This window comes from Stegastes partitus, unplaced genomic scaffold (assembly GCF_000690725.1).
Source record: "Stegastes partitus isolate 25-593 unplaced genomic scaffold, Stegastes_partitus-1.0.2 Scaffold1317, whole genome shotgun sequence".
Classification (NCBI taxonomy): domain Eukaryota; kingdom Metazoa; phylum Chordata; class Actinopteri; family Pomacentridae; genus Stegastes; species Stegastes partitus.
Genome location: NW_007579048.1, coordinates 137,960 through 149,096, shown reverse-complemented (window position 1 = coordinate 149,096; position 11,137 = coordinate 137,960). Strand labels below are relative to the sequence as shown.

Here is an 11,137-nt window from a genome sequence, read left to right as displayed (position 1 = left end):
TAAAGAAGGATGCTGCTTCGGTGTTTCCTTAAAATAATAAATTCCCATGGTGGAACATGGCTTATGCCTGTTAAACTACATCTGGTGAGGGTTTCAGTGATGATCAAATACAATTTCAGAGCAATAAATTAATTATATTTCAAACTATTATATTCAGTTTCAGGTTTATTAGAATATAGCTTCCGTTTATATAAATACAAATTCATATTATATCGTTCAAATTCAAAAATGTATTCCAGCTGCTTTACAATTATTGTGTAAGTTGTACAATACAAATTCAGATATAATTTATTCAGATTCAGTTTCTGGTGACACAAACCTCTGCCCATACAGTCATCAAAAACATGACATTTACACCACCCTTGTTTTCCTCAATTTCTTGTTCATTTTAATGCCTGGTACCACAAAAGGTACATTTGTTTGGACAAATATAATGATAACAACAAAAAATCACACATAGGAGTCTCATTGAAGAAATGATATCTAGCTATTTTCCAGGATTTTCTTGATAATAACCAAAATCACTTAAGTTCTTACATCAATAGCTGTGGCATTGTATATAAATAATATTAAATACAATTAAGCTGAAGCTTTTCAAATAGGACATAAAGTATTATGTAATCAACTGCATTTTGTTGTTGTGTTCATCGTATTCTTTAGGTAACATACCTTTAGTGGTACCAGGCATTAAAATGAACAAGAAATTGAAAAAAAAACCGAGGATGGTCTAATAATTTTTTCCATGTCTGTAGTTTCAGTCAGGGTGAACCGTACCAGTAGGTGGCGGTAATGCACCTCAGACGCCAGATGCATCCGCCAGGAAAGCAAAACACGACGAAGAAGAACAGCTTCATTCAATAACAGTCGCGGTGCGTGTGTGTGTGTGTGTGTGTGTGTGTGTGTGTGTGTGTGTGTGTGTGNAGTAGCAACTTTAGCATGTTTGGTCTCCATCAAAGTCTTTAACTGTAACTCTAGCCCCTGGTTTTCGTGTGTTTGTCTTCCATTAAAATGTTTCCATGTTTTAAAACCAGTTTTGAAAAGACATTAGTATCAAAATTAGGTCGCAGGATCTATGTTCCTCACATGACTTTGTTTCTCTCTCCCAGATTATTGTCGATGATGATGACAGTAAGGTGTGGTCATTATATGATGCTGGCCCAAAGAGCATCAGGTGTCCCATCATCTTTCTTCCTCCGGTCAGTGGGACAGCTGAGGTGTTCTTCCAACAGGTGCTCGCCCTGACAGGCTGGGGCTACAGAGTCATCTCGGTGAGCTCACCACTGACAAAACATTGCTGCAGGTGCAGGTCATAACAAATAACTGAGGTCAGATGTTGGTTAATTTCAACTGATTTAAAGAGAGCACCAAGACCCCTTTTTTATGTACAGTATGTGTGCTGACTCGGCACAGGAGACACTGACTTATTTCACTAAAACNACACACTCATCATGTGGTTCATCTCAGCTCTGACCTAATCCACCTCTGTGCTCTTCACTGTTACAGAGGAAGCCTGTCCAGATGTGCTGGCGGACTGATCAGACAGAAGACTGAACAATCTGCATCAAAACAGCATTCACCCAACATCTAATAAAGTTACTTTGACTGAAACAAAACAGACATTTTCCATCTTTTCATGACATTCTCCAGCCTCCATGAGAACTATATACATTGCTGAGTAGTCCACTGTGAAGACCTCACTTTTTGGCTCACAGTGATTGTTCTGCTCAATAAAACCTTCCCCTATTTTAGTAGAATCTGTATATATTGGACAACGAGAAATGAATGTTTAAATGCCGTGGATGAAAAGGAATCACAACTCTCAAAACGAGGAGGTTGAACTCAGCGTCTCTTTTTTCAGCAGTGTACAGAATCTCACATAACACAGGGTTATTGGAGAGGAGCTCCCTGAGTAAGAGGACTGTCAGTATTTAATATTCATCTTATCACTAGAGGCAAATTCTTTCTGTTCCGGACAGTTTGCCGTTGTCTTATCATGGGAGGGTTGCTTCAAGTTTCTCTGTTACCTTGCATGGGACTGCATCATTAATTTATTTTTCATCCATCACAGAAATGTAGCTCACTGTGGTGGGAGGGAAGCTTCCTGCATCAGCAGCGTATCAAAGCGTAGCTCCTACACATTCTCAAGAACTAATAAGCCACATGGAGAAACAGAAAAATAATCCCCAGTATTTTTCCATCAAATGCATAACTTGTTACTACAAGAATTTTTCAGTCAGGAGTGGCCATACTCAACATTAGTGATTGAATGACATTTTAAAGAGTAATACTGGACATTCTTATGCATTAAATCCCCTTGAATAGGTTTCCTGTTACATGAACAAGGTTAAAAAATTGAAACAAAACCCTTAATCCCATTGTTCAATACCCCCAGTTTAGTTTAAGCCTGAATACAGAGTTTGTAAAAGTTAATTGTGGTAACGTATTTTTTTTTTACTGTCATATGTATTGTATGTATTTTGTGATATCAGTAAGGTTTTGAGAAGATATACACTTGATCTATCAGGAATAAATTGCATTGTCACAATCATTTCATGAGAAGAGGTTAAAAAATATTTTATTCCAACTTTATGTGCAGCAGTGTATTTAGAGCACTTTGTTCTATTTGGATGAGGCTGTCTAGCGATATTTTTGTTTTTGTGGTCCAATTTGTCATATCTACTCAATCACTTGTCACAGTTCAATAAAAATAACTTTTTCATTTTTTATTTTTGTGATCAAGTATTTCATATCAACATGTATTATACATGTTTCATATTACTGTGGCATGCAACTAATGTGGTTCAGAAAATATCACTGGTTGACTTCTGTACCATCCATCCATTATCTATACCCCGCTTAATCCTCTGTAGGGTTGTGGGGGGGCTGGAGTCTATCCCAGCCGACTTAGGGCGAAGGCAGGGGATGGACAGGTCGCCAGTCTATCACAGGGCCACACTTAGAGACAGACAACCAAGCACACTCACATTCACACCTACNACCAGTGCAAATCGTTAAAAGCTCCTCAGGGATATTATCCAATAAGAAACGTGTCCTGCATTACCGGTTACTGACTCTCAAAAAACAAACCACACAGAAGGCAAATAAAGGGTTAACATACTCACTGAAGCCCCGCCGTTACCGCTGGTTGCCACCATGGCTAATGACCGTCGTCCTCTGCATTCAACCGTGCGCGTCACATGACCAGAGGAGCGTAATTTGATTGGCTGGGCGTTGGATCAACTTCGGCCAGAATCCATTGTTTATGTCTAAGTCCCCGGATGTGACTTTTTCACAGCGAATTTTGAACCTGTCGAATTTGACTTATTGAAATTTAGATGGGCTAAATTCAGACAAAATAATTCACATACACAATTTCAATGGCAACAAAATTCAAAGTTAGAAATTCAACAGCTTTTAAAATTCAAAGTTAGAAATTTAACAGCTTTTAAAATTCAAAATTGGATGAGCCTGATTTGCTTCCACAATTTTCTGTCACTGGCCAACATGTATGGGGCCCAGTGCAGCTGCTTCACAACCACACAGAGGTGATGAAAGGTAGCATATGTTGTCGTTGACAAGTGTTTTTCTTGACCTTGCCCTGAATAACAGACTCAGCATATACAACATACAGTCCACTCACACACACATCTGTGGAAATGGGTTACTTTTACAGCACCTGTCAAAAATTTTGACAAGCTGTAGAACAAAGCTGAAAACATTAAAGTTCTGAAATAACACATTTGGATGAAGCATAATCAATCTTAATTTGTCACAGTCTGCTCCTTCTGCTTTGCTAACACTCTGCATCCTCAAAGCAGATTTGTTTGCTTTTCCAACAGTCCAGAAGAAGTGAAGAGATAACTCCATTTTTGTAGATTATCGGAAAACTTATTCTTTTGTTGTTCGCTTGAGATAATATCAATCAGACTGAAGTTGAGTGGACTTGACTCAGTAGAAATGACATGACAAAAATAGAGATAACTTAAGATTGATTGACATTGTCTCAGGCAGACGATGGAAAAGGGTTTTCTGAAGGTTTGTGAAGCTGGACCTATCTGTTTTTGCAAATGAACTCTTCAAGTTCTCATATATGCTTAGCATTTGTTGGCTACTTTTTCATTACTCTGTGCGCCAACTCATCCTAAACCTTCTCAGCTGAACTTTGGAGGGTAATTGTGGAGACCAGGCCATATGATGCAGCACTCCATCACTCTGTTTCTTGGTCGAACAGCATTTAAAAAGGCTGCAAATGTTCTGGTTCATTGTCCTGCTGAAAAACTAATAATGGTCCCATTAATCTCAGACCAAACTAAATGGTCTGTCACTGCACGATGTTGTGGTGGACAGTACTGTGCAAGTGCAAACCTCACGAGCGCTAGCTCAAAGTTACNACCATCATCATGCAAAGTTAGACAGTATGCGTTAGAAATAAATAACTGATGTAGCTATTTATATGAAAACTGATTCAAGGTATTACCGTTAAGTGTGACTCTGCTGTGTTTGCATTGTCATCCATTTAGAAAGTAAAACATAAAAATGCTACTTTAACTCCAAAGAAAACTGGCAAGGAGGCAGTGACACACAGGACAGATGAGTTGCTGTAATTTAACATCTCCCACATCAAGAACAGAATATAGAGTTGCAAAGGACTGTCAGAAATGTATAATATTGATTACTTTTGATAAAATAAATCTAGTGGCCACACTGAGCAGTTGTGCACAACATCCCTGTGCCCTGTCATAGCACTTGTCCAGTCAGAGGCTACACATTATCAACCTGTGTACTGCTGCCTTTTGATGGTGCTGAGAGTTAACAGAGACTGGTGCTCTCTGTTAACAGGTACTATAGGATTCTCTCACTCCAGAGGGATTTACCGACTGCTTCAAACAGTAAAAGTATTTTCTTTTTTTTCTTTTTTCTTTTTTTTTTTTTTTTACAACAGTTTAAATGCATATACTGGCTTGGGAGTTTATGCACTTCCCTATTGTCTTTCATTTGCTATTGTGATACAATCATCAGTGGCAGCAGTTTGATGTTGCTTCAAAAATGGGCATGTTACTGAGACATTTGTTCTCACTACCAGTACTTGTTTGTTTTCAGTTGAAAGACACAATTCCAGCAAAATAACATCAACTTGCTTTGCAGGGCATCTTTTGAATGAACATCTGTGGTGACTATTTCCATGTTTGTTTTAAATACTTGTGTTCGGTGCTAATACAGTGCATTCATTTCTAACGTGATTCTTTTCTTGATGTGGTTTCTAGCTGCAGTATCCGGTGTACTGGGATCTCATGGAGTTCTGTGATGGCTTCAGAAAGCTTCTGGATCACCTGCAGCTGGATAAAGTAAGATTCTTGTATCCTGTTGCCTTAAAGCCAAATGGTCTCTTAGTAAAGTAGCCCTAAGGCTGTGTCTGCTGAGGAAGGTGTGACTGCCTCTGTGAGTGTAGGTCAGGAAACAAGAGTCAAGTTTCATTCAGAATCCAAGTACAGCTTTAAGATCTGGTGGGTTTAGATACCATACCATGTACCACTATGTGAGTGGTCTAGAAAAGACAGCAATGTAAAGCTGCAGATTAGAAGGTAAACAAACAATGTTTTATGGTAAAACTGCAGTAACATGTCAACCACACATGCAAATGCTGAAAAAATGAAATGCTTATTATTTATGACATAATAATAAATAAATAATAAAACGAGTGCTGTGACAGCCTGATCTGACTGGAAAATTCTAAACAGAAACAACCCATTTAGCAAGTAGTTATAATCAGAATAATTTAGATATATTGAGCACTTTTCTAAACTAACATTACAAAGTGCTTCACAAGCAAAACAGATCAGATTTCTACAAGACAAAAATGAGCAAGTCATAAAGTCAAGTCACCATAAGGCTGTGCAAGTCTAATAACCAGGGTGCTCCAAGGACTAAGGTGCCCCCTTGTGGTAAAAGCGCTGCCTTCACTTCTTTAAATATTACTGAAATGATTTAAAACCAGAACACAATTCTAAATCACACACAGGCTGGTGGACTTAATTATTGATATCACAGCAACATCATCTATGCATCTTTTTTGCTCAAACTGTGAAAATGATTTCTCAAACTTACGTAAAGCAAACATCCACACAGCAGGAGTTGTCTCATCAACTAATGAAAAAGATGAGAGATTAAAACAATGGTGGCCAATACAAGGTTGTGCTACCTGGTAAGGAACAGGACTGCGAACTGCTTACTCTCCTGAATGCTCTGCTTATATTTAATGATGATCCTGTGTCACATGACATTTAGGTCCATCTGTTCGGAGCATCTCTGGGTGGATTCTTGGCTCAGAAGTTTGCCGAGTGTACACACAAGTCTCCTCGAGTGCACTCTCTGATCCTGTGTAATTCGTTCAGTGACACCTCCATCTTTAACCAGACGTGGACATCAAACAGGTTTCTTTTCATGGTCACCTCACACATTCTCGTCTGTAGGCTCACATTCATTATTCATATTTTATTTATGTTCCTCCTCAGTTTCTGGTTGATGCCAGCTTTCTTGCTGAAGAAGATTGTCCTGGGGAACTTTGCTAAAGGACCTGTGGACCCTAAAATGGCAGACGCAATTGACTTCATGGTAGACAGGGTAAGTTAACATGTGTTTGTTCATGAGGGTTTCTGAGATGACTGTTGTTACAATATTGTGTCACTTAGTGGGGAAAAAAAACACCAATGCTTGATTTAATTTTATATTAAGGCATGAAGCAACATATTAGCATTTTTATGCTAAATGCTGTTCAATAATACATGCATTCACAGAGTTCCATGTGAGCTGAGAGCGTTCTGACAGATGCAAATTTTGAACAATTTTCTCTGCCACTGTTTGCTTAATCACTAACACAAAATTAACACTATGGGCATCATTCCATGTCTTAGTCTAACCGATTTGGTCATATGACACAAGCCAAAGCAAGAGGCAATGTCACATGATATGGAACGCTCTACTGGCGTTGACAGTCTGCTTTTAGCCCACAGTGATGATGTTATAGTGTGCTTCAGCTTGCCTACTGGTCGAGAGTGCTGGCCGGTATGCATTAAGCATCACAGGGCACTTTCTTATGGTGGCACTTTGTTATTAAAACTCCGGCAATGGTCTGATACCAACACAGAACTGCCAGTTGTCTGAGTAACCTACTCCTTGGGTCACCTGGTGAAACAATGAGGTTTTACAGCTAATCTGAAATACATTTTCTAACTTGTGCTTCAAGCCTGCTTCAACTGGAATATTAGTTTCTTGCCCGTCATTGTGCTTATAACCACAACACCTACTGTAGCTCTGCCTATCCCTAGAGGAAAGGTGACGTTTGAACAATAGATCGAGTTAATATCTATCTAATATCACAGCTGTCTGAGGAGATGATGCCTTACTTCTGTTTGCTGCTATTGTGGCTCACAACTGTTTAGAATAGAATAGAAGAATAGCACTTTATTGATCCCTTTGGTGGAAACCTCAGGGAAATTGTTGAATGTTTATGTGTTACCTGTGATGGCAGTGCGCTTTTTCACAGCACTGTGTATATCTGCACTTAAGTCAAGTAAGCCTGAGCAGAGCACAATGCTGCAGTCGTCTGACACACGAGAGACTGTTTACTCAGAACTGGCTAGAGTACTTATCAAAACTTGGAGCCTGACAAGAAGAATCGGACAATAGCAGACTACATTTAGTTTTCTGACAGGCTGGAGCCTATCCCAGCTGACTTAGGGCGAAGGCAAGGGACACCCTGGACAGGTCACCGGTCTATCAGCGGGCTAGAGAGACAAACAAGCACATTCACATTCACACCTATAGACAACACAGAATCACCAATGAACCTCAGCATGTTTTTGTACTGTGGGAGGAAGCCGGAGAACCCAGAGAGAATCCAAACTGCGCAGGGAGAACATGCAAACTCCACACAGGCGTTCTACCTGGGACATGAACCAGGGATCTTGTAGCGGTGAGGCGACGGTGCTAACCACTGAGCCCTTCTAGCGCTTACAGAGAAACATTATTTTTCTGTAAGGTGACTCTAAACAAAAGAAATTAAATAATATGTGACCCCAGAGAGATGAGAACCCACAAACCTGTGACAATTAACAGCTGTACTATTCAGCAGGCGCACGCCTACAAATTCCAAATAGACATATGTTCTGTCTGTTGTTGAACAGAAGTGAATTTTGCACCACTGCACAAAGCAAATTGCCCTTTCAAGACTATAAATTATATCTTATCTTATCCTTTTTGAAATTGGCAACCAATAATAATAATAATTTTTAAAAAAGACAAATGAAGTCAAGTCAGAACTGAAAACCTCACATTCTGTTTGATTTGTGCTATGTACCCTGTTCTGTAAAAAAAGTCTGTGTCACACATATGCAGGTTTGGGCCACTTCTGTCTGAACATGGCCATAGTGACAACTTTAGAAATCTGCACAGGGATACATACATTTTATGATGTAGACTTCTATCTCAATTCTAACAAACTTGGCTTTTTGAGGAAGTGATAGTCCTAAGTTGGCTTTTTCCCCCTTGTCTCTAAGCTTTATGCTAAGCTAGGCTAACCATGTTCAGACTTTAACAGCAGAGTAAAAGTAATTTTGTTATGTCTTTTCAGTTCATGTTTAAATATTCACGTACCCCTTCCATGTGTTATCTATGCTGCAGTTGGAGACTCTGAACCAAAGTGAGTTAGCATCACGACTAACGCTCAACTGTCAGAACTCTTATGTGGAACCGCACAAAATCAAAGAGGTAGCTGTGACCATTATAGATGTAAGTGTTAAACCAACTATCCCATCAAGTGTACATCAATCAATTCATCTCTGTTCCTGCTACAGTCACTAGAATGACATGTTTTCTTTTGATGTTGAGGTGTTTGATCAGAGTGCTCTGTCGCTGGAGGCCAAGGAGGAGATGTATAAACTGTATCCTAATGCTAGAAGAGCTCATCTGAAAACAGGAGGAAACTTCCCGTACCTGTGCAGAAGTGCTGAGGTCAACCTTTACATACAGGTATGCTCTGATTTATCATTTACTAACAAACAATGTTGGGAATACATTATCCCCTGCAACCTGAACAGGGACACATGCTGATATGCTTTGTCAGACAACAGATATTACAATGCAATTAACTCAGTGTATCTAAAAACACATCAGTCTGGCTGGTTAGGGCATAGGTCTGGGTGATAAAATGATAACGATATCTATTGATCAACAGCGATTTGATAGAGTGTTGGCTACTTTGATTTAGATGCAATTTCAGATGCACATTCAGTTGCATAAACAAACACCAAGCTGCTCCATCCTTGCCTCAGAAACAGCCAATGATATCGCTGAGTACGCTGCGAGTGACACGCAAGCATCTCGTCATTTAACAAGTGTTCAACTGCACTATCAGCATACAACAACAGAGGCAGAGTGAGAAAATAAGTGCAGACAGAGAGGAAAGTTTGCAGCTTTGCCACACACCTGCAGCTTGATGCAACACACAGAAACTCTGAAGCTACAAACATATAAACAGCCCATTTTGAACAGGGCTTAAACCAAGGATTATACATTTATAGTAAAATGAATGATCTTTGCAGTATTTTGAACTGAAAATAGAAAGACATCATCTGGGGACATGTGAGACTTTCATTAATTTCTTGAAAAGGGGCACAATATGGAAATTTTACATCAGTCTAAAACTAAAATCAAAAACACAATAAAATGGAGAAAAAATAAAGGGACTGTATGTTAATGTTATCATGTTTCCATCTACGTCACATCAGCAAAGACATTTCTGACGTATTACACACGTCAGATTTAACACTGAGTTGGTAAAATATGTAAAAAGTAGGAAAAGTATCTGTTCACACAAAAAAGACTTTACACATTCTCTTTCAAACACATGGATGTGGTTCTGAATGTGATTCAATCTACAACAGGAGCCGCCAGTACACTGAAAAAAATGGGAGCTCATTGTGGGCACAGTTATTTCTGGGATGGGGTGAAATTTACCTACATGTATTCTTAATGGAATTCAAATCATTGGCAAGAAGAGGTAATGTTAAAATCAACCCACCTCCCCTATAGATAAATTGTGTTTGACTGGGGCTTTAAATTAAGGGAAGATTATGGGTGAAAATAATGTTTTTGGGTTTTTTTTTTTTATATAATGTTCCTTCTTGTTTATACACAGATTCACCTCCGTCAGTTCCATGGGACAAGATATGCTGCCATAAGTCCTGCCATGGTGAGCACAGAGGAGTTGGAGGTGCAGGAGAGTCACCTGAGCAGTAACCAGGATTCTGAAGGCAACCAAGGAGATGACATTTAGTTGCAAGCTGTCTGTTCTAATCATTTCAATAGTTTCTGTATTTCTTCTTGAACTCATTTCACAGGACTTTCTAAAGATTTTTTATGAAGCTTAACAGTCAGTCAGCAAGCCAACTGAGAATAATTTTTTGAAAGATGAAGCAATATTTTGATAATGACCTGTATACAAATGGTACTTTGCCGCTTTGCTTTACAAACATACAACACCTTGCCTTATGTAGAATGAATTGTTGCACTCATAAACTGCCTGGACTGTGTTCATGTCTGTGTATAATATAAATTGTGGTTAACAATGCCAGCAGTTAACTGAAGTCTTGTTGACAAAGATGGACACACTTGGTATACAGGCATATATCTAAAAGTGTTTGTGTAATTCACTGAGATAAAATTAATTTTGTTTGTTTTAAAATACAGTCATATTTTTGAATTTCACATGTTGTGCAGTTGTACAGTATGTCACAGTGGTGAGCTGTAAAATGAACCACAGGTCCCCTGACCACTTAAGGTTGCGTTTATGGGTATATGGTGCAAGTAACATGTGAGCAATTGCACCATTAGTGTAGACAGCTGAAAGGACAAGAAATGTTTTCTGTGGAGAAATCACATAGGAATGTCCTCAAGTTCCTTCTGGAATATTCCACGATGTTCCCAAGTCAAATGAGGTATAATGTGGGTTCTGGGTTTACCTGCAAAGATTTTTAACATGACCTGCTTGGATTTCCTGTCTCCAGCACCCCCAAGACATACAGACCCTTTGCAAAAAATTAGAATGTCATGGAAAAGTTGTTTTATTTCCATAATTCCA

At 39.0% G+C, this 11,137-nt stretch overlaps 1 protein-coding gene and 1 long non-coding RNA gene across 3 annotated transcripts in view; one reads left to right on the top strand and one right to left on the bottom strand.

Annotated features, from left to right (window-relative positions):
• The window catches only part of spg21 (SPG21 abhydrolase domain containing, maspardin), a 16,926-nt gene extending 6,162 nt beyond the window's left edge, over nucleotides 1-10,764 (top strand). For both annotated transcript variants that reach the window (XM_008298434.1, XM_008298433.1), the window contains exons 3-9: nucleotides 1,107-1,268; nucleotides 5,265-5,345; nucleotides 6,286-6,431; nucleotides 6,513-6,621; nucleotides 8,680-8,787; nucleotides 8,887-9,027; nucleotides 10,196-10,764. In XM_008298434.1, coding sequence (XP_008296656.1) covers nucleotides 1,107-1,268; nucleotides 5,265-5,345; nucleotides 6,286-6,431; nucleotides 6,513-6,621; nucleotides 8,680-8,787; nucleotides 8,887-9,027; nucleotides 10,196-10,333 — 885 coding nt within the window. In that variant the 3' untranslated portion in view covers nucleotides 10,334-10,764. The remainder of the gene's footprint in view (nucleotides 1-1,106; nucleotides 1,269-5,264; nucleotides 5,346-6,285; nucleotides 6,432-6,512; nucleotides 6,622-8,679; nucleotides 8,788-8,886; nucleotides 9,028-10,195) is intronic.
• Nucleotides 10,351-11,116, bottom strand: LOC103369662 (uncharacterized). The gene is made up of 2 exons (XR_520846.1): nucleotides 10,977-11,116; nucleotides 10,351-10,916 (listed from the first exon to the last, which is right to left on the bottom strand). It is a non-coding gene; the product is annotated as an uncharacterized LOC103369662 (long non-coding RNA).
• Between the last annotated feature and the right edge of the window lie 21 nt (nucleotides 11,117-11,137).